General features: G+C 38.6%; 1 protein-coding gene across 3 annotated transcripts in view; it reads left to right on the top strand.

The window, feature by feature from the left end:
- The first annotated feature begins 646 nt into the window (after positions 1–646).
- GABRB2 (gamma-aminobutyric acid type A receptor subunit beta2) overlaps positions 647–24,572 on the top strand; it is a 271,096-nt gene continuing 247,170 nt past the window's right edge. The window contains exons 1-4 of one of the 3 annotated variants that reach the window (XM_050794804.1): positions 647–1,185; positions 2,302–2,530; positions 2,682–2,773; positions 3,809–3,876. In XM_050794804.1, the coding sequence (XP_050650761.1) occupies positions 2,454–2,530; positions 2,682–2,773; positions 3,809–3,876 (237 nt within the window). In that variant the 5' untranslated portion in view covers positions 647–1,185; positions 2,302–2,453. Of the gene's footprint in view, positions 1,186–1,447; positions 1,620–2,301; positions 2,531–2,681; positions 2,774–3,808; positions 3,877–24,572 lie in introns of those variants that run through there. The other 2 variants (XM_050794805.1, XM_050794803.1) reach the window with 2 other exon arrangements.

Here is a 24,572-nt window from a genome sequence, read left to right on the forward strand (position 1 = left end):
AATGTGGGGGAGGGGAAAGGTTATCAGAAGGTAAGTGGGTCAAGAGTGCAGCACGGAACCGGACCCTGAGAAGCCCCCAGGGCTGCGGGGACCGCAAACCTGTGGAGCTACACCCGCCACCTGCCGCCAACTCTGCGGGCCGGCGACCCCTCCTCTCCGCAGGCAGTGGCCGGGGCTAGCTGGTGCGGTCCGCGCGCAACTCCACCCGTAGCCGCCACGGGCTCCGCGGGCGCTGGGAGCTTGACCCGCCGCAGCAAAACACTGGCAGCGGGCAAGGTCGCTGACTCAGGAGACTCCGGAATCTCGGCTGTCTAATTCACCGGTTAGGAACGCTGACTCTGAAATCCAACCCTGGTCTCACCTCATGCCATCTGAGTGACCTTGGGCAATCTCCTTGGCTTCAGTGCGCCAATTTCTAAATCTATAAAATGGGGACACTGAAGTGATAGCTAAACGCTAGAACTGTTGCCAGAATTAATGAATGCAGCGCTATAGCACGCAGTAGGCACTCACTTAATAGTGACCATGATTGGCAGCAGCATCGACAGGCTAAGCACTGGGGTCCAGAATAGAGATTCGAGCTCCGGCCTTTCCAGTTCTTCACCCAGGGTGGGGTTGGGGGAGGGGTAACGGGAGCAACTACTCCATCCGCCTCTTCCCCCGTTCCAAGATAAACTCAGGAGTACCCGGAGAGCCACTGGTTAGGACTCGGGTTCCTTCGGACGGCCCTGTGTCCCCAGACTCGTAGCACCTCGTGCCGCCCGTGGCGCCTCTCTTTCCCGAGAGCGGAGGAAAGACTTCTTTTGTGAATTGAGTATCTCCCTCCCCCAATTCCCCACCCCAAGCTTGCTGCCTCCTCCGGGTCCCGGCGGCCACGGCGAGGCGGCCTGAGCTTCGGGAGGAAGGGAAAAGGCAGCCTCTGGGTGTGCGAGTCCCCTGGGCCCGGGGAAGGGAAGAAGAGGACGAGGTGGCGCGGAAACCGCGGGAGAACACAGTGCCTCCGGAGGTGGGGGGGCTCTTCCTCATTTTGCCTGCCTTCTAGGGACCGCTCGGGCTTCTTGTATTCAGAGGTACAGCCCCTGAACCGCCGGGAGTCCCTGTCCCCTGCCCGGGCCGAGGGGCCGAGGGGCCGGGGGCACCAGCTCAGCACGCGGCCGGAGTGGGCGGCGAGCGCGGGCCCGCGAGGTAAGGAGGGATGGCGGGAGGGGAGTGCGCCTGCACGTGTGTGCGCGCGGGTGCGCGCAGCGGAGGGGGCGCGGGGTCCCGGCCGGGGCGCGTCCCACCCGGCCACCTGCCCTTCCTGCGCTGTGCCGTCGCCCACGCCCTCCAGTCCCCCGCACCTGCGCTAGGGCGCTCGTCACCCGCATCTCTCACGCCTCCACGTCCCATCTCCCCCTCATCCAAACCCCACCCTGCCCACTAATAATTCCCACTGCAGAATCAGACCGAAACCTGGAGAGACAGCGTTGCCTTTCTGCTCCCCTCGCCCCCCTCCCCTCCTGCTATAAATAACCCCGACTATCGGGTCAGGAACGTCACACGGCGAGAAAACAGGACCCCGAGGTTTTCTTCTCGGGCAATAGGGGGCAAAGGGTGAGGAGAGGAGAAAGAAATCGCTCGTGAGTAGTGAAGAAAAGCTTGCTCTTTGACTACTAGAAGAGACCAGCCATTATTTTATTCTTCTTTTCTCTCTCTTTCTTCCTTTTTTTATTTTTCCGTGCCTTTCTTATTCTGTACCCGCCTCCCCAACCCCCCGCCCCAAATCCAACGGGTTGCACAGCATTCCTCCCATTGGTTTTTTCCCTCCCTCCCGCTTCAACTCCCAACGCCCCCTCCCCCCTCCTCCCACCCGCCGCACATCCCCCGCCCCCCCACCATCCCTGTCTGGCCCCAGGCAGGGCATGCTATTTGCCAAGGAAATAAAGTTCAAACTCCTTTGCCCCTGTGTCCGGCTGAGACCAGAAATGGGCTTACCGGCACCCATCTTCCGCTGGCACCCCACACCTGCTCTCCTCTAATTTTCTAATCTGGTTTTGCATATTTAAAAGAACACACACACACACACACACACACACACACACACACCCCAAAAACCCACAACCCGCTAGGTGCAAAACTGCCTCCTGCAACTACCGAAACTTACCAGACGCTGTAGTTATTTTGTCTTAACGAAAGGATAACAACAAAAATTTTATTCTGGATGCTGCTGTGGGGTGACTTTTCTGTATTATTCAAATATGTATGTATTATACATATATGAGCTTTTCCTTTTTTCCTTTTAATTTTTTTTTTTTAAACAAGGAAATCTGCTCGATCCCCGGCAGCCGCCGCTTCCCCTTTGATGTTTTGGTACGCCGTGCGCATGCGCCTCACATTAGAATTACTGCACTGGGCAGACTAAGTTGGATCTCCTCTCTTCAGTGAAACCCTCAATTCCATCAAAAACTAAAGGGATGTGGAGAGTCCGGAAAAGGGGCTACTTTGGGATTTGGTCCTTCCCTTTAATAATCGCCGCTGTCTGTGCGCAGAGGTAAGTGTGCCCAGCGTTTCTTTTCTCCGTTCTCACTTTGAAGGGTTCTGTCTGCATACCTCTGAGCAGGGAAATGTAGTAGGGATCCGATGCTGAAAACGCTGTGCCTGCTTCCTTATTGATGCCTGCTTATTGTCATTTCTTTCTTTAGTGTCAATGACCCTAGTAATATGTCGCTGGTTAAAGAGACGGTGGATAGACTCCTGAAAGGCTATGACATTCGTCTGAGACCAGATTTTGGAGGTAATGGGGTTGCCTTGCAAATAAGAAAGAGTCCAACCACAGCCGAAGCTGTCTTTTGAGCTTTGTGCGCGCTCTCTTCCCTCTCCCTAGTTGTGGGTGCATGTGGTGTACTGAATGTGTCTCTATTTTACCATATTGAGAAACTGATCAAAACTTAAGCTGGATTGTTGCTACCCAGCACTAGCGTGGTCTTTCAATGAGACCCTCTTAGTGTGTACTCAAATTTGGTGACTGCTATCTTTCAGCTTCACTGTTAAGAATCCTTTGCTTTCCTGTCTTTGCTTTGTTGAGATACAAACCTCTTAAGTTTAGTAAACGGTGTGCCGAGAGAACCAGGCTTACAGAAGGCCACCGAGGAACGTTTTTTAGGACAATATGTGCAGGCAGTAGGTTGAGAGGTGGCATTAACCCCCTGTGCCTGCCTACTTTGGAAGAGTTCTTCTGGCCATGGTTACCGTGGCTCATGTCTGGATATAATCCACTCCTCCCAGCCTCACAGAAGTGGGGAGGACTGGGGGATGGGACGGTAGGGAGAAAATGGGAGGGTTAGGGAGGGTAGGGGAAAGAAGAACCTCTGTCCGCCTGCAGCACTAGATATGCTGATAGACTTAGTTAATATTGCTTCAGACTCTTATGAAGCTCAAAGAGTTAAAACCTGTGCACAGAAGGGGGTGGGAAAGACTGAGGAGGAGGGGGTCTCAGCGCAAAATATAAAAATCCCTTAGGCTAGAAAGATTCTTGTGCTTCTGTGAGTTGTGTGCATTCAGTTGCTGAGACATATGCATATGTAGACAGAGCTGGAATCCCTTGTTCACAACATACGTGCGTGCATATTCAATACAGCATTTCTTAGACAAGTGTGTGCCTGCTACTTTAAAAAAAATTTTTTTTTAAACAAAAAAGCAGAGGATTGAAAAATTTGAGAGTGAGTAGTGCAGAGGGGTTTGGGGTAGAGTATCTTATGCCCAGGGATAACTCTTGCTGAGAATGAATGAAGTTCAAAGAAATCACGTGGCTGGCCATCTTGCTTTGCAGGTCCCCCCGTGGCTGTGGGAATGAACATTGACATTGCCAGCATCGATATGGTTTCTGAAGTCAATATGGTGAGTGTTGATGTTTATGACTACTTCTTTGCAGACTTTCGTTTGGGGACAGGAAGGAGAAATGAGCCAGCTATTGGGGGTGGGGGTGTGCCTGGGTATGTGTATGAGGTGGGGGTGAGGGCATGGAATTTCACCCTAGAATCCCCTGTGTTGAGGTTAGAGAGTTGGCTCTTTCTGGTCCCTAACGATTTTTTTAACCTGGTTCAGATACTTGGAGTAAAACGCATCACACATTCATGTGTAAAACACAGTCACTTGCAGGAGAGCCCCTACAGAAGCCTCATCTCCTAAGGCTCAGAAATAAACACAGCTCATCAAGTGATTTTCTGGATTTGATGTGGGCTCATGGGAAGAGGGGAGAGTTTTGATTTGACATTTAATGGAGAATATAGCTTACAAACAAAACTGTAATAAAGGCCCTGGAATACTGACGCCCACTTGTTGCTTTCAAAGATCACTGTTTACAGTTAGTGGCAAGCCCCCATCCCCCATTCCTGCCCCAGCTCCTTTGCTTGCTGCTTCCTTTAACCCCTCCTGTCCACCAAAATAAAGATTAGCCACCCTGTTTCTAAAAGGTAGGCTCAGACCCATGTGTCATCCCTGTTCACTTCAGCAATTCATTCACCACATGTGTTAAGCTTGTACAGTTAATTGACAGCAGTACTCCTCAGTGTCTGCCTCCTTGGACTTGGGGCAAGTGCTAAGAGGAAAAAGCCTGTGTTCCCAACTAGGAAACACGTGTTGGGGGGGTTTGCTTCAATCAGGAGCTCCCCCTGCTGCCCATATTAGAACACTGCAGACATGCAATAAAATGACAAGTGTCCCAGACGCCCCCACATACTTGGGGGCATTCCTCCAGTGACTTTTCTACTCTGTGTTTTTAAAATCCCGTGCTTTGGAAAAGTCCCTCTAAATAGGCCACATTTGAATGTAAAATTCCAGTGTTACTTTCAGTCCTGATAGCACCCAGCACATTTCAGAAGGTTGAGTTTTGACATAGTTCTGTCTAGAAATTGGACGAATTATTAAAGAAGGGGGTATAGTATATAAGCTTTCATGTAAAACATTTCTAAGCCACCCCTCAGGACTTGGAAATTAGTTCTCAACATAATACAAATTTCCGTATTCCCAGAATTCAAACAAGAAGAAGCTCAGTAATCAGCATAGTCCTTACACACTGTCCAATGATAAGAGATAAACCCGAGATTTCACAAGATTCTGAAGCAAATGAATACTATGCTTATACCTTATGAGTACGCAAGGGAATTCAGCTGTTTCTGAAATGTTTTAATGACATGAATCTTCTCATGTTCTAATTTGGGGAAAGTTTGTATCACATGCAATATAAACGCAGACTAAAGACAATATTGGATGTTTCAGAATCATAGATTTCCCTCACATTATGAAAATCTGTGTGGTTACAGAATGTTTCTTGGGATAGTATTTAATTTCTCGGATATGTGAATATTCACTTTTGGTGAATTTGAAAGGTCTTTCATCAGTTTACGTTTTGAGCTTCAGCATAAAAATAAAAGATATCCTAATGTGGGTACCTTCCTATGTCTCAGGAATTTGAATCTAAATTATGCTGTTTAAAACAAAGTAATATAGAAATCAGGTGTGATTCTGTGCATCCTACACGTGATTGATTCAGACTCTTCTCTTTTGCATTTTGCTTTTTTTATGCTCTTCTCTCAGTCCCAAGTCTTATTTTACCACCACCTCCTTCTTTAGAGCATCACCAAATGAGATTTTGTTAAATGTATCAAGAAAAATTTAGAACCCAAAGAGATAATCATGAGATGACTAGAAGTTGCTGCAATAGGTTAGCTAATAACTTAGAGGTATTATACCCTAACACTGTTTAGAGTGATAGAATTTTTATTTTTCTTTCCTTTAAGTTCTATTCATTTTTTTTTGTCTACGTGCAACATTTTGGAGAGCTATCTGAGGTGGAAACAATGCCAAGACCTGCTAGTCAAAATATAGATCCACCTAAGGCAAGGTGTCATCACTTAAAGCTATTTACTGTTGCTGAAAGATCATGAGATGTTGAAAGTGCAAAAACAAATGTCAGGTTGTAAATGGGACAACATTGCAACATTAATGATTAGAACCAAGTGTTGAAAATTCCAAGCCAGATTCCTTACTTAGCTTTATGCTACACCCATGGATTTGTCCGGCTAGATTGTGACTTGTTGAAAAATTAACAGTTATTTCAGCTGGCAATCTTAATAACCTAAAATTATCTTCAAAGAAAAATTTGTTGTGATGTTTGTTGTTATTTTTTAAAGATGATTATTTGTTTTGAAGCAACAGATGGGAAATTCCATCACTGGTATCTAAATAACAGATGTTTATGGTGTGCTGTCCCCTGTATGTAGGTCTGAGTGTTAGTGCCTTTTGATTAGCTTCAGGTCTGAAAGAATGGTTGATTGGTTCCTTAAATGAAACTTCAAAATTGATTTAACAGACACATTTATTCCTCATTATCCTTTGTGGACTGCAATCTCTGATAATTGTAACTTTCTCTTTTTATAGCATGTCTTCCTTTGAAGAATGGTAGGGAACCAGACCATTTAAATTGTCATTGACTCATTTGTACTGTACAAATAAATGTCCATGTCAGTGTGATGCTCCTTGTAAATCACAATGATAGAAAGACCCGAAAGTGAATCAGGAGTCTCAGATGTGAGTTCTACTTCTGATGCTTAGTCATCCTGAGGATATTCACAGATAGACTGGGCTCACTTGACTCATTCATTAAAGGGGAGTAATAGTCCCATTTTACCTATCTTCGGTGAATATAGAGTATAGATATACCTTGTTTTATTCTACTTTGCTTTATTGTGCCTTGCAAACATTGCATTTTTGTAAATTGAAGGTTTGTGGCAACCTTGAAATGAGCAAGTCTATAAGGAGCCTGTTTCTCTAGTAGCATGTGTTCACTTTGTGTCTCTGTGTCACATTTTGGTAATTCTCACAATATTTCAAATTGTTTCATTATTATTATATCTGTTGTGGTGATCAGTGATCTCTGATGTTACTATTGCAATTGTTTGGGGGCATCATGAACTGCACTGATGGAAGGCAGCAAACTTAATGGATAAATGTTGTGTGTGTTCTGACAGTTCCACCACTGGGTCATCCCCCTGTCTGTCTCCCTCTCTGTGAGCCTCCCTATTCCCTGAGACACATCCATATGGAAATTGGACCAACTAACCGCTGTACAATGAGAGTTGCACATCTCTCACTTTAAATCAAAACCTAGAAATGATTAAGATCAGTGAGGAAAGTGTGTCAAAAGCTGGGACAGGCAGATAGCTAGGTCTCTTGCTCCAAACAGCCAAGTTTTGAATGCAAAGGAGGAGTCCATGAAGGAAATTAAAAGTGGTAGTCCAGTGAACACATGAAAAATAAGAAAATGGAACAGGCTTGTTGATGATATGGAGAAGGTTTTAGTGCTCTTGATAGAAGATCAAATTAGTCACAACATTCCCTTAGAGACAAAGCCAGATTACCAGAACAGGCCCTAACTGTATTTGATTCTATGAAGGCTTAGGAGATGCAGAAGAAAAGTTGGAAGCTAGCAGAGCCTGCTTTAGGATGTTTATGGAAACAAGCTGTCTTCATAACATAAAAGTGCAAGGTGTATCAGCAAATGCTGATGGAGAAGGTACAACAATTTATGCAGAACATCTAAGATAATCGATGAAAATGGCTGGCTATTCTGCACAACAGACTTTATTAGATAAGAGAGTCTTCTATCAGAAGAAGATGACATCTAAGACTGTCATAGCTAAAGAGGAGAGGTCAGTGCCTGGCTTCAAAGCTTCGAGGCACAGGTTGACTTCTGTTAGGTGTTAATGCAGCTGGTTGCCTTAAGTTAAACTGACCATTTCCCACATCCTTGGTCCCTTAAGAATGATGCTAAATCTACTCGACCTGTGCTCTAGAAATGGAAAAACACAGCCCAGATGACAGCATATCTGTTTGCAGTGTGATTTATTGAACATTTTAAGACCACTGTTGAGACTTACTGCTCAGAAAAAAAAAAAAAAAAAAAAAAAAAAAGATGCGTACTGACTTACTGCTCAATCAGGTGCAATGGCTGATGCCTGTAATTCCAACACTTGGGGAGGCTGAGGCTGGCGAATACCTGGGCCCAGACATTCAAGACCAGCCTAGGCAACATGGTGAAACCCCGTTTCTACAAAAAATACAAAAATTACCTAGTCATGTTGGCATGTGCCTGTAGTCCCAGCTACTCAGGAGGCTGAGGTGGAGGATCACTTGAGCCTGGTGGCAAAGGTTGCAGTGAACTGAGATCACACCACTGCACTGCAACCTGGGTGACAGAGTGAGAACTTGTCTCAAAATAATAATAATAATAATAATAATAATAATTATTATTATTATAAAATTAAAATTAGAAAACAAACCAACAACAAAAATAATAGCTGCTCATTGACAATGCACCTATTCACACATGAGCTCTGATGGAGATGTACAAAGAGATTAATGTTGTTTTCATGCTTGCTAACACAATGTCCATTCTGTAGCCCATAAATCAAGGAGCAGTTTTGACTTTCAAGTCTTACTTAAGAAGTACAATTTGTAAGGCTATAGCTGCCATAGACAGTGATTCCTCTGATGAATCCGGGCAAAGTATTGAAAACCTTCTGGAAAGGATTCACCATTCTAGATACCATTAAGAACATTCATGGTTCATGAGAGGAGGTTCAAATAGCAACATTAACAGGAGTTTGGAAGAAATTGATTTCAACTCTCATGAATGACTTTGAGGTGTTCAAGACTTGAGTGGAGGAAGTCACTGCAGATGTGGTGGAAATAGCAGAAGAACTAGAATTAGCAGTGGAGCCTGAAGATGTGATTGAATTGCTGCAATCTCATGATCAAACTTCAATGCACAAGTTGCTTCTTATGGATGAGCAAAGAATGTGGTTTCTTGAGATGGAATCTACTTTTGGTGAAGACACTGTGAACATTGTTGAAGCAACAAAGGACTTAGGATATTACATAAACTCAGTTGATAAAGTGGCAACCGGGTTTGAGAGGTTTGACTTCAATTTTGAAAGAACTTCTGCGGTGGATAAAATACTCTCACACAGTATAGCATGCCACAGAGAAATCTTTTGTGAAAGGAAGAGTCCATTGATATAGCAAACTTCATTGTTGTCTCATTTTAAGAAATTGTCTCAGCCATCCCAGCATTTAGCAAGCACAACCCTGCTCAGTCAGCAGCCATCAACATGGAGCCAAGACGTTCTATCAGCAGGAAGATTACTACTCCGTGAAGGCTCAGATGATTGTTAGTATTTTCCAGCAATAAAGTATTTTAAAATTAAGGTATGTACATTTTTAACGTGATGCTATTTCACACTTATTAGATACAGCATAGTGTAAACATAACTTTTGTATGCACTAAGAAACGAAAAAATTGTGGGACTCACTTTACTGGGGTATTCACTTTATTGTGGTGGTCTGGAACTGAGCCAGCAATATCTTTCTGAGGTATGACTTCATATAAATTTATTGGTAGTCTATGAACATACTTAATGAAGACAACTCAAGAGACCAAATGTCCACGCCAGCTACTGTCTTAAGTGTGCTTGAGTTGACGATATAATTTACTAAGTCTCAGTTTTTCTATGTTTTAATTGAGAAGGGACATAGTAACTTGGCTTCCAGCTCAAAGTTCCATGTTTCTCTATGGGATATAAAGAAGTTCCAGGAAAGCTTGAAAATCTAGAAAATCATGATGAAAATGCAGAACTCCTAAATGGTGCGCAGTTGTGAGTTCTTCCTGGCAAGCTAGTGGTGGTGTCACAACCATGTGACTTAGGTGACTGTCAGCTCAGCTCAATAGATCTTTGGAAGAATGTGGTCTCAATTAGAATGCTCCTGAGCAGAAAGCTTGGCCTTGGAATGAAATATTTTTAGATGTCATGTTAAATTGGCAGGAATCTTTTTGTTAAGATTCTTTGATGAAAAGTGCATTTTAAGATTCAAATTTGGCTCTGAGGATTATGGACTGAAATAGCTTCTTCTTCATTTAAAGCAGATTCTTCTCCATCTTAAAACAACACATTTGCCAACCAAAGAGTGAAGCAATATTTCACTTTTGAGGAAAGAGTTCTAGTAAACACATACACAAATTACCTTTTTATGGAATGGCAAATGGAGAAAAGTGCTGCTGTTTTTTAAACAGATGTTTTCTTGCATCACCAGCTGCACAGTTTAAAATTTCATTCAACAAACTTATTTAGCAGCTACTATGATCCAGGCATGTGTTAGGCCTTATGGACAGAGTAGTGAACAAGACCAATCCATCCCTTGACCTCATGAAATATATTATCTAGGTGTTTACTTTTTTTTGGAGACAGTTGTCTTGCTTTGTTGCCCAGGTAGTGCAGTGGTGCAATCTTGGCTCACTGCAATCTTCACCTTTTGGGCTCAAACAATCCTCTCATCTCAGTCTCCTGAGCAGCTGGGACTACAGGCATGTGCCACCATGCCCAGGTGATTTTTGTAGTTTTAGCAGAGATGGGGTTTCACCATGTTGCCCAGGCTGGTTTCAAACTCCTGAGATCAAGCGATCTCCCCACCCTCAGCCTCCCAGAGTGCTGGGATTACAGGCATGAGTCACTCTGCCCAGGTAGGTGTTTACTATTCTTATAGTTACATCAGATTCTTGCTGTATTTATGCCTAGCTTACGTCTTTCCTTTTCTGTAAGACTTTTTCTTAGCAGCCAAGTAAGTGCCTCATGGTCTTTGTCTCCTATAAGTTCCTTCGTCACTTGCTGATTTTATCATTTTTCTGGGTATTTGGTATTTCAAATGGTTTATATTTTGCATATTTATTCTCTCTTCCTCCATCATGTTTATAAATTACATCATTTCAAGGTTTTGGTGTCTCTCCCTGTGTGCTTTTGTTTTATATACAAATGGTTGTTTGGATATTTGACCCCTGGTGAATGCCACAAGTATTGAGTGAAAAATTCACTTTTCTAGTGGTAATTTATTATTATTTGCTACACGCTGTACTATTTTTGTGGGGAAATAGAGCATAGAATCATAGCCCACAAAGTCAGATATTCACCATTTGGGAAAACAAGTGTAGAAAGAATCACAATGTGGGGTCTTGAGCGCTTTGAAAGAGGAAATACACAGGGCATAGTGGGAATTTACTAATGTATTACACGGAAATGAGTCAGGTGAAGAAGGGGGTTAGAAGTGTGTGAATAGATGTTCCAAGCAGAAAGAATAACATAGAGGAGGGTGCGACACAGGATAAATAAATGGTATTAGGGATTTGGAAGTCGTTTTAAAAGGCTGGAGGGGGAGTGAGGAAAGGATAGAGTTGGGGTTGAAGCCATAGGTGGGGATCGAATGATGAAGACCATTTTTGTGTCTTGCTCAATAGTTGAATATTTGTCCAAAGGCTGTAGGGGCCCATGAAATGATGTCAGTAGAATTGCATGAACAGATTCAAACCTATGGAAGATGATTCTGAAGTGTAGAGGTGGATTGAAGTGGAGCAAAACTTAAGGTTGGAAGATGAGTTGAAAACCTAATGCAAAATTTCAGGAAGATTTGATGAACTAAGACAGGAATGCAGAAAAAAAAGATATAAAATTATTGTGTTTATAAGATGAAAGTGACAGGACTTGGCGAATCCCATGTTTCTGACAGTATCCTTTACTGATATAGGGATGACAAGAAGGGCAGTGGAGATCAGGGGGATGAGGCCTGTGGGCAGATAGTGAGTTCACTTTGGGAAATGTTGATTTTTTTTCTATACACATGGAATCTCCAAATGGATACAACCAGAAGGTGACTGGAAAATATAGGTGTATAGATCAGGAAGCAGTCATATAGAGAGACAAACTGAGCATTGTCAGCATATAAGTAGTGCTTCTAACGATGTGAGTAGATAAAATTTAAATGGAAAAATGCAAAGACAGCTAAAAATGGAAGTCTGGTGAGCCCTGTATTTTAGATAGTGGAAGACAGAAAAGGAACCCACAGAAGAGATAAATAAGTAGCAGTCAGAGAGTTAGTGTGAGACACTCCAGATAATCATATCTTAAAACCTGAGAGTTTGAGAAGCAAATAGTCAGCTGTGTCAGACGCCACAGTGATCAATTGAAATAAATTGTAAAAAATTTCTCCCAGATAGAGTAACAGGAGTGCACTGGTGAAATGTAGCAAGAGGAGTGTCCGTGGTTGAAGACTATACTTTTGAGAAATTTGGTTCTGAAGGGACATAGGGAGAGGGAAATTGCTTTTAAAAAGTCATATATACCCGGGCACAGTGGCTCGCTGCTGTAATCCCAGCACTTTGGGAGGCTAAGGTGGGTGAATCACCTGAGGTCAGGAGTTCAAGACCAGCCTGGCCAACATTACAAAACCCCATCTCTACTAAAAATACAAAAATTAGCTGGGCATGGTGGTGCACGTCTGTAATCCCAGCTACTCAGAGTCTGAGGCAGGGAGGAATGTTGAACCTGGGAGGCGGAGGTTGTAGTGAGCCAAGATCACGCCACTGCACTCCAGCCTGGGCAACAGAGTGAGAGTTATATATAGTTTGATGGAGAAACAATCTTCAGAAAGGAGTAGGTTGAAGATACTAAGTGGGTAGCAGGACTGGAAACTCAAGGCTTGCCGGAAGACTTACATATTCTCTGTGAACATACTAGACACTTTGTATCGAAATTGGCTGCTGTGAAAATAGGTAAGTTAGTTCACTTAGGAAGCATAGAGTAAAGGAGGTGTGAACCCTCCGTCACCACAGACAACCTTAATTCTAAACAAATTATGCCCACACAATTTTGGGCACAATTTTGGCGAGCTGTTGTTTTCTCCTTCCTCTTTTCCTCCTTCCGTTTCTCCTCTCACCCTCTTCTGAACTTTTGTACAGTGCTCAACCTTCTCCACCTCATCATAACACAAATATAAGGAAATAATTATAGCTACCTGTCTCAGTCCATTTAGTGTTGCTACAACAGAATACCTGAGACTGTATAGTCAATAAAGAAAAGAAGTTTATTTGGTTCACCATTCTGGTGGCTGGAAATTTCAAGATTGGACATCTGTATCTGGTGAGGTCCTCATCAGACTGCTTCAACTAAAGGCAGAGGCAGACAGGGAACAGGCTTCCTGTGCAGAGACCACCTGGCACAAGAGGAAGCCAGTAGGGGAAGGTACCAGGCTCTTTTTAATATTAGCTCTCAGTGGAACTAATAGAATGAGAACTTACTCCCTGGATAAGGCAGGAACTACTCATGAGACCTCTGCCCCCATGGCCCTAGCACCTCCCATCAGGCTCAAACTCCCAACAGAGCCACATTGGGGATCAAATTTCAACATGGGGTTTGGAGAGGACAAACATCCAAACCAGGGCACTACCTTGTATTGAGGTTTTGACTTGTGCAAGTATTGTGTTAATGCACATCAAGTTAACCAGTCCTCTTATAAAAACTGAGATAGCCACTATTAGCCTATTTAAAAAGGGGAAACTGAGGCCCAGAGACGTTAAATGATTTGTTCAAGGTCACATAGCTAGCAAATGACTGCCTTCACATCTCTCAGTCTTAGCCATCTTGTTACACTGCATTTTAAAATGTAGCAAAGCCATATTTTTTGATCATTTGCATTCCATGAGGAACTTGTTTCGTTACAGTTGTTGCTTTTACTCTTATTTTTTGGAAACAGTTGGTGGACTAAATCAACTAATCCTTCTTCAAATATTACTGTTTCTGCTCTCTACTCCACCTTGAAAAAAAACCTTAATTTAATTAAAATAATTTTTTAAAGTAGGTACTTTGTTCACAGTGTGTTAAATGTAATACACAGTGCATTATATAATATTCACAGTGTGAATAATACAACTCTCCTCGATAAACTTATATTTTATATTACATCTCTTGAGCACAATTGAAACCAAGCAATAAATGAAGATTTATATAAAACATTGAGGAAGTGAAGATGTTGATTGTGTCATAATTTCTTTCATTGTGAATGGGTACCGTTTGTTAACTTGTCTAATAATTTTCCTATTGCTTCAGCAAAATCTGTCAGGTAACCATTAATGTCAAAAATTTATGGTAAATATTTGTCAGGAAATGTTGCCTGGTATATGTTCAAGAACTGTAAGCTGTCTCAATAGTTTCAGGATATGTATGAGCACTATGTGAATATTCTACATCTTTTTCTTTTTTTCTTTTATTATCAAGACCTAATTTTCAGTTGAATTTTCAATAATGAGAATGAATTTTCGTGCTTACCAAGAAATTGCTCCTGCATATAATTCTCTTAAAGGTGGTTGAGTATTTTTCTTCTCTGGGTTTTTTTCTTCTTTTTTCCAGTCTTTCCTCCCTCTATCCCACATAAAACAAACGCAGTTCATCATAAAGTTTACGTCTCTAGAATACTGAATTCATCTATTTTTAGGCAGTACCCACTTGACAGTGCCAGTTTCTATTTCTCTTGGTTAATTCTTACAGCACATCCTTCACTGTTGCTTTTTTCCTTCAACAATCCTCTGACTTGACTCTAGTGTGAAGTAAGCATCTGACTGTGTGTTTACCCTGCAAGTGAAAGCAGGCAAGGGAAGCGTCTTGAATTTCATATTTCAGAAGCACATCATGTGTGTTTTAGCTTTCTCTCTTCCTGAGAGGATTAAATATTCATGGAAATTCCTACAAGAATGTAAGTCAGGGAAAGTATTTTTCCTGGGAAGGAGGGCTTAGTTGTGATCAGGGGGAAGGGCAATGACTTATTTTATAATCATTCTATATCAGGTTTTCTTCACCTTGGCTATATTGGAATTTGGAGCCAGATAACTCTCTCTCGTTGGGGGCTATCTTGTGCATTGTAAGATGCTTAACTGAATCCCTTGTTTCTGCCTAATGGATGCCACTGGCATCCCTGAAATGCTGAAAACCAAAAATGTCTTCAAAAATTATCAAATGCGCCCGGGGGGGGGGGAGCAAAATTGTTTCAGGTTGAGAGCCACTATTGTAAAAAATTGTGCTGTGCTTTTGTCTCCAAGAAAGTAGAGGAAAGGAGATTTTCTTTTTGAGTGTGGTTTTTGTGCCTAATTACCATTTTTATTTGTGGTTAGTAGCACATTGAGGGAAAAACAGTTTTAAAATACCAACAAACATCACAGGTAAATATTATCTATATATCACTTCATTAAAATTGTGTTTTCATTTGCCTATGTTACCTTCCAGTTTTAGTCTATTTTCCTATTCATATCTTACACATTGCATTCACTTATTTTATAGAGTATTATAGTCTACATTTGCAATTAACAGACCATAAATAGTTTCACAGTTTTGTTAAAAATATACATACCACTACTACCACCAATGTAAACTATTTTATGTTTCTCCATGTTCTATGAGCTTACAACATATGCAAACATATGAGCACATTGATAATTACTTTTTAATTTATTATCTTTTTATTTTTAAAGAAAGGAGTCTTAGTAATATACTTTATAGATTACTGGCCAAGATTTTTGCTATAGATTATTTGAAAATAAAGGAACCCATTATCTACTTAGGCAACAATAACAGCCACATGCAAATTATATGCAAAATAAATAACTGACTTTAAATAGTATCTAAATGTAAATCTATTTTTTAAGTTTTATATGACTCTAACTCATATTTATACAGCTATATTTTACTCTGTTGTCATCTTAATATTACTTAGTTTTTCCAAAATCAATTACATTTTTGGATGGCATAAAGATACTTTGAAACAGACTGTTAAGAGAGAATGAAGTAATTAGATGTCTGTGATTTTAAAAGATACAAATGAAGGATTTATGTTGCTTCCATTTATGCATTTTATTTGAAAAATATATATTTTATTACGCAAGGAGAGAAATCGGCTTATAATATCTTGTCATGATTTATGTAGAAAAATATAGGAGGTACGTTTAGCCCATTGGCTCTTGCTGGTGTTCTCTTTGTTCACATTCTGTCGGCATTCCTATTGCCAAGTTTCATTTTCTTGCTATACAATTTGGCATCTACTGCCTACTTACCTGCCAAGAGGTCTTAACCTAGAAGTAATTGTCTGGGCAATTGAAGATGAAACGACTTCCCTCCTAACACAAAGGCAACCATTAAATTAATGAAGTTTTTAAGGTGAATCTGCACGTGTCTTAGAAAAGCAATACATGAGTAAGCCACAGAGAAAGACAGGAGATGTCCAGGTGAGCAAATACATGGACAGTGTTTGCATGCATCCCCAGTACTTCTCACATGCCTATCAATTTAGATGCTCAAGAAATATGGAATGAATTTGTTGGAGGAGTAGTTGAAGGACTGTCATATTAGGCAACCAGGAAGTATTTATCAACTGCTAACTTAATTGGCTCTACATCAATTAAACTGTGTAGAAGAAAGATATGAGATAGTTCTTACACACAGGTATGGCTCTCTCTGGAATGTAGAAGGAATCGTCTTAATTGCCCTATGAGGGAAGTGAAGAGTTGAGGGAGAGAACAGTGTCTCAGACAGTGGGACAGGAAAGGGGTGTAACCCACAGGTAGAAGACTCAAAATAAAATGTTGAGAATACATTTTTACAGTGATTCTCAAACTTTTCTTTGCAATAATCATCTGAGTCTAGTGTGAATATTCATATTTTCTGGGCCTACACCAGAATCTGAGTCAGTAGGTCTGAGATGGCGTTCAGGTACTCTCTGAGAGGATCACTGTTTTAGGAGTACTAGTTTTGTAGTGAAATTGGAAGCTAACATTATCACGTATAAAGTAATTGGACAGCAACTAACCAGTATCTAGTTGTAATATGGGCTTTTGTGACAATAATTGAAGGAGTGAGTGGGTAATACAGACACACACCTACATATACACACAGATATGCTACACGTATGCATAGATATACACATATATACATACATATGAATGCTTATTTACCTAAGGTGTGTTACGTACAAGTTTGTGATAATTGAAACAAAAGTGTGAAAAATAATTCAAACTGTTGACCACTCAAACATTCATCCCTGTATGTATCTCTAGTAACAGCTCCTGGCTGTTGAGCTCTTACCATGTGCTAAGTATCCTGTGTGAAGATGTATATTAAGTTTTAGATAACTTAAACCTCACATCAACTTCATAACTTAAGGACTATTACTGTGTTAATTTTAAAGATAAGCAAACTAAAGTTTGAGTAGTAAACTTGTCCAAGGTCACATACTGGTAAGAAGCATTGTTGAGAATGGAGCCTCAATAAATAAATATTTATTTATTTAGGTATTAATATGCAATGTATGTTATCAAACATGTCCAAAATAGAAATTTAAAGAGGATCTGATAATTTTATAAGCAAGCTATAATATTTTCATCTCATATTCACCCTGACACCAGTTTTGAGGGTTTTTAAAAAATTTCTCATGTAAATAAGAATATAGTGATTAATACTGGAAGGTTACAGTTGGTTTTGTTCTGCATATTAGTCTGCTACTGGGAGATACTGGATCATAGGTATGTAGTATGGATCATTCAAAAGTGATTACTGTTTTCTATGAATATAGTTACATTTATTCCTACCTTGCAATCTCTAGAGTCTAAACCTCTTTAGAGTCTAAAGCATTAACATAGAAAAAATAATGTTTTGGAGAGTGTGCTTTTCATCCCTCTCAGGAGGGAGTGTTTGTTTTGAAATGAGTATTGAATTTTCTTGTTTCTTTGAACCACGAGTTAACTGAATTGACAAAGGGCTAAATAATTGAACAGCTGGCTTTTAAGCAAGTATATAAAGAGAATCTTTTAAAAATTGTCAGGTTTTTGTGAGGGTATAGAATTTTTGTCAACTGTAGATTTTTTCAAGAAATACTTTTAACATTAATCCTGAATGAAATGATTTGTAAATTATTTTTAAAAATGCCATAAATTAAGAAGCAGAGATGTTAAAATAGTTTTAAATATGAGTGAGCAGGTACCAGTTACTAGGTTGTAAAATCTAATCGCCATTTCTGTGTGCCTTTCATTGTTCAAGCCACCATACTCCAAAAAATAAAATTTAGATACTTTTGTTTATTATTTTCCTTGACATACAGACAAAGAAACTTCAGGACTTATTCTGTAATTCATATTTCTATTTCTTTTGCCAAATGAATATTTGAGTTAATAGACTGAAGATCTCTTGAAGTGTTCTTTGATCTGTTGGGTGCACCATTCCTCTTTCAAGCACCGTTAAGCCAGTGCGCTTTTGACGTGGATAGGACTGTGCACTGGATTGTGTGACATGGATTGACTGGGAAGCTGTGCACATTTGCATCTGGTGTATGCCTTGAGAGAATGCACACGAGTGTTTACTTGAATCCTATTAGTATGCGTATGTAGCAAACCATTCTTTTTTAAACAGAGTTCACTGAAAAATGGCACCTTTGTTATTTTAAAAGTCATAATATTTTAAGTCCTTGCCACGTTTTCAGAGGAAAGAGCTGTAGAATTATAGACCACAAGAAAGAAAAAGCAAAGAATTTCTTTACATTTCCTTCAGATTTGGGGGAAAGCTTTATCTTAGACTGCAATTTTGAGACAAATTTCTCTTCTATAAGAAATTGGAAGAGATATATTTTCCAATTGCTTTGTAACACTACAGAGTAAGATTTCCTGGCAAATATATCCCTCTGGTTATTTAGAAAGATCAACTATTGTTTTAAGATCATAATTGTACATTTCCTAAGAGACCATAAACCTCTTCCTGTCTATTTAATGGGCGAGCTTGAAAACCATGTTTTAAAATGGCTTTATCTTCTTATTTTACCCCCAGCTCTGATCATTATCGCCAGGTAGTCCAGTTAGATAGTAATTTGTTGTTTAGTGGGACATTTTTAAATAGGCTGCTTTAGTCAAATATAGCTTTAGGAAAATGTTATAAATATGCCCAGATGTTAAAATTCCTAGATTTGGACAAAATACCTCTTGATTGTTCACGTTCTCATTTGAAAAATAGCCACAATGCTGGAGCTCTGGGTTCCCTGTTTTGTTGTTGTTTTAGTGCACTCGAGGTGAGACTAAAACCCAATTCAATCAAACGCTACCTATGCTGTTGGACATTAAAGAGATACAGAGACAGAGGGATCCAGAGAGGGAGATGGAGAGAGGGAAAGACATATGTGGTTACTATCCTTGAGGAATGTGTACTCAGTATTTGAGAAATAGCAGAAGACCTATTTTACATTGTAGCTGTGTGTGTGTGTGTGTGTGTGTGTGTGTGTGTGTGTTTGCTATAAAAGAATATTAGAAGTATGTAGTAAAGACTTACCAAGTAAGAATGTGTTTATAATCAGGAATTGTTGTTTTGGATTTAAATAATATGGAATAAAAATATCAAAATACATGTAAATTCTCTCTGTTCTTTTAACCATTTAATAGTTTACAAACCAAAATTTTAATTTAGAGGGGTCAATTAAAAATGAGATTTGATAAAATTGCATTAGAACTTTGACATACAATTGGGATATAGTTGATTATGACTAGTAACACTACTAAAAATTACTACCATTTATTGATAAACTTCTATGAAATGAAATGTAATTTTAAAATAATTCCCTATTTCATTCTTAAAAGCTATGAAGTATTATCACATTTTACAAATGGGGAAATTGACGTTTTGATTTTTGTGAAACTGGAACCTGTGAGAACCAAAACAATGCTACAGCTAGAAAGTGCTGGAGCTGGGATTTGGGCCCAATTTCTCTCCTATCTCATTTATTTTGTGTTCTTCTGATGTTAAAGGAAAGAAAATTTGAAAATTCAAATGGAAGAGCCTCCACCATAGTCTCCCAGGTTGATAGTTAATAGTCAGCATGCCAGCTCCCAAAATGACTTTTGGGAAACCCACACAAATCAAACAAATAGAACATAAATAATAAAATCTGTACTATTGCAGAAATACACAGTCTAAGTTATTTTGAAATTAATTCAACTAGTAATTATCACTGTTTCAGCATCATTTAAATTTGTGTATACATTGAAAAATTATAATTTACTTTTTTCTTGGTTGTTGTAAATCATCTGTCATTACTGGAGAATCAATGCAATTCTTGCCCCAAAAATCCATTCTGAAAAAAAGTGTATGCTGATCCTAATAATTAAGAGCAAAATTATATTTTGATTAAATTTTATAAGAGACTTTTAGATGAAGAAAAATATCAGCCCTTCATGTCATACATGTTATTTTAATGAGGTGGCATACCCATCTCAGAATAGTTAGTAAATTGATGTTAAACTTTGTGTGAAATAACAATTGCGTTGTATTTCAAGATCAATTCAAAAAACTTTAGTTTGAATTCACTTGTGATTTTTAAGATTGGGAATAATCTGTTCAAACGAAACATTTCTAATCTATTTTTTTCTGCTTTATCAAATATTCAACTGGATTAATGAAAATTAATAATAAAATCATTTTAGATGCATGATATGTATAATACTATATGTATGCATAATATTTAAAAATAATAACCAAGTTCTGTATTTCTTTGGAAAGCAGACAATCCTTAGGTTTATTTTTATTTTTATTTTTTTATTTTATTTATTTAAATTTATTTATTATTATTATACTTTAAGTTGTAGGGTACATGTGCATAACGTGCAGGTTTGTTACATATGTATACTTGTGCCATGTTGGTGTGCTGCACCCATCAACTCGTCATTTACATCAGGTATAACTCCCAATGCAATCCCTACTCCCTCCCCCCTCCCCATGATAGGCCCCTGTGTGTGATGTTCCCCTTCCTGAGTCCAAGTGATCTCATTGTTCAGTTCCCACCTATGAGTGAGAACATGCGGTGTTTGGTTTTCTGTTCTTGTGATAGTTTGCTAAGAATGATGGTTTCCAGCTGCATCCATGTCCCTACAAAGGACTCAAACTCATCCTTTTTGATGGCTGCATAGTATTCCATGGTGTATATGTGCCACATTTTCTTAATCCAATCTATCACTGATGGACATTTGGGTTGATTCCAAGTCTTTGCTATTGTGAATAGTGCTGCAATAAACATACGTGTGCATGTGTCTTTATAGCAGCATAATTTATAATCCTTTGGGTATATACCCAGTAATGGGATGGCTGGGTCATATGGTACATCTAGTTCTAGATCCTTGAGGAATCGCCATACTGTTTTCCATAATGGTTGAACTAGTTTACAATCCCACCAACAGTGTAAAAGTGTTCCTATTTCTCCACATCCTCTCCAGCACCTGTTGTTTCCTGACTTTTTGAATGATTGCCATTCTAACTGGTGTGAGATGGTATCTCATTGTGGTTTTGATTTGCATTTCTCTGATGGCCAGTGATGATGAGCATTTTTTCATGTGTCTGTTGGCTGTATGAATGTCTTCTTTTGAGAAATGTCTGTTCATATCCTTTTCCCACTTTTTGATGGGGTTGTTTGTTTTTTTCTTGTAAATTTGTTTGAGTTCTTTGTAGGTTCTGGATATTAGCCCTTTGTCAGATGAGTAGATTGCAAAAATTTTCTCCCATTCTGTAGGTTGCCTGTTCACTCTGATGGTAGTTTCTTTTGCTGTGCAGAAGCTCTTTAGTTTAATGAGATCCCATTTGTCAATTTTGGCTTTTGCTGCCGTTGCTTTTGGTGTTTTAGACATGAAGTCTTTGCCCATGCCTATGTCCTGAATGGTACTACCTAGGTTTTCCTCTAGGATTTTTATGGTATTTAGAGACTTAAATGTTAGACCTAATCCTTAGGTTTAATGATGCTATTGTATTTTTTGATAAATTATTTCTATAATTATTCTGAAAAAGTCAATATTTATATCAAAGACAGGAGAGTTGGCAGTCCTGGATTTGTCCTGAATTTGTCACTGATGATATTTAAACCTGTACAAATTTCTTAACTTCTAGAAAACTATTTCTATATTTAGAAATTATGAAAATTGAAAGCTATCATGTTTACTTTGTAAAGCAGGTAAATTTCCTTGTTATATAATTTTATTAATATTCTGGCATATTTTTATCAGAATTATTTTTGTTACTTATGTCCACTATAGAAAAATCAGTAAATATAATAAACTATAGTGAAAAGTGAAGATCTCAGTATCATCACCCAGATACAACTGCTGCTAGCAAAACAACACAATATCTTCAGACTTCATAGAAACTCACATACACGCACATGAAATAAAATAAGATAGTGTCATATATTGTGTTTCAAATATGATTTTTGCTCTTAATGTTTTGTGAACATCTTTTGATGCAATCTATAATTTTTTTAACAGTTGCATACCGTTCTCTTGTGTGAATGGATCATACTTGTTAAATCAGTCCTCTGTTGATGGACATTATGATTATTTGGGTACTTTTGCTGTTGCAAACTAAGTTATATTAACCACTCCTGTGTATTCATATTTGATGCATTTGGAAAATTATTTTCTTTGGTAAATTCTTAGCAGTTGGATTACTGGACCCCAGAACATGTGTATTTTAGGCATTGATACTTGGTGCTTTAAAAATATTCTAGTTTATATTCACACCACCTGTGTGTGAGAATTCCATTCGCACACACACCTCTCAGTTCTGGGCATCTCTGTCAGTATATACATTCTTTTCATCTTTGCTAATCTGTAAAATAGTTAATTTGCCTGATTAACTAAATTTTATTGCCAGTTAATTATCTCAGACACTCTTCTGTGTTTATAGGTCATTTGTATTTCTTCTCCCTGAATTGCCTTTTTATGTCATTTATTAATTTATTTTCTATTGGACAATTTATTTTTTTATTGATTTGTTGTAACTTTTTACATATTAAGGCTATTGAGCCATATCACATATTGCAGACATATTTCCTTGTATAATAACTTTATGAATAATATATTTGATTGTCCATAAGGTTTTTATTTATGCACACCAAAATAGTGATTTTTGATCCTGGTTTTCAGACTTTGAAAAGTACACACTTATATTTTTTAAAAATAAATATTCAGATATTATTCCAGTATTTTATGAAAATTTTCACATAAAATTTGAGTTCACTTGAAATATATTTTGGGTTAATTTCTGAAGCAGAAATATTGATAGGTAGACAGGTAGGTAGATTGAGTGACAGATAGTTGTGATACTAAAATTTAATGAAATAATCTGTCCTTTCACTACTAATTTGAAATGTTCTTTACCACACAGGAAATCCTTCTTGTCCTTATGTCTGTGTTTCTACTCTGTAATTTGCTTCATTAATATTTCTCCCTATTTTTGTGCCAACACCATGTGGTTTTAATTACTCTAACGTAAAATGTAAGACAGATCTCTTATTACGTTTCTACTTAATTATATTTGACCATTATGAAATAGTTATGCTTCCATACAATCTTTAAGTTTTGGCAATTTAAAAATGCTACTACTATTTTTGTTGTAATTGCTTTAAAATTTAGTGAGGAATATGGAAAGAAATTTACTTCTCAACAGGATTCCTTCTTTCTGTTGAAGGACAGGATATGTTTCCCATTTTATACATATTCTGTTATGTTCTTTGGTAAAATTTTACAGTTTTCTCCATGTAGGTTTTGCATATTTCTTATTAAATGTACGCCCATAAGTCCTACATAATTCTTGTTAAATTTATACTTCAGTACTTTATAGTTTTTATGGTTATTATCAATGGGATTTTTATATTCAATGATTATTTTTGATTCATGGCCAAATGAACAAAGACAATACAATTATCTGAAGATGGTTGTCTTTTAACTTCACAACTTAGGCTACCATTTCCATTTCAATGTATACATGAGGTGCTTTGGATATCTTATGGAAATTAAAAAAAAATTCTTTGAATATAGTAAGCCAAATCATCAGCACATGCTGTGTCTAAACTCTGTTGTCTCTTACTTGAAGTATAAATGATATCGTCACAAATAAGAGATCTTCCATAATAAGAGCATCTACACTCAGAACAAAACAGTTTAACTGACACACTGTGTGTGATATCGCCTCATACACCTGTTTCAGAGTGGTAACTTGGCTCCATTCAATACTAAATCAGGACATGACTTACATTCAGAGGCTTGGTCACCTAAAGACTGAGGGTCACCAAAAGCTTTCCCACTAGGGTAGTCTAAGTTCACAGTCGGTTTGACCATTTTGAACAGGTTGAGTTGTCAGTCTGCTTTTCTGAAAAGTTTTTATTATCATGTTGATCCACTCAGCTAAGAACGGTTTAGTTGTGCACGAAGTTCAAGATTTCTAGAAATTATCTCAAAATATGTTACTGTCTTTTAAAATACATATACCATATACATTTTAGAGAATTTAGAAAGTCTTTCATTGAATTGTAACTTTTGTGTTGGTTAGATCAAATGTATCTTTGAGAAAAAGGCAAAAGCTCAGAAATTGTAGGAGAAAAGAATTTATATAAACTATGCCAGCCTAATCAACAGCATGCGATATTTGGTTATCATACATGTAGACATGTTCATGTGTACACTTACCTCTACACACATACACACACACACACACACACATATATATATACACATACATATATATAAATGTGGGTATGAAATTTTTATTTTTTCTGTTTAAATAAGAACTTATCATCTCCAGGTTGATTTATTTAATACCGGGAAACTTAAGTTAGAGATGCATTAGTCGAATGGGATATAAGGTAAAATA

Source organism: Macaca thibetana, chromosome 6, assembly GCF_024542745.1.
Source record: "Macaca thibetana thibetana isolate TM-01 chromosome 6, ASM2454274v1, whole genome shotgun sequence".
Classification (NCBI taxonomy): Eukaryota; Metazoa; Chordata; class Mammalia; order Primates; family Cercopithecidae; genus Macaca; species Macaca thibetana.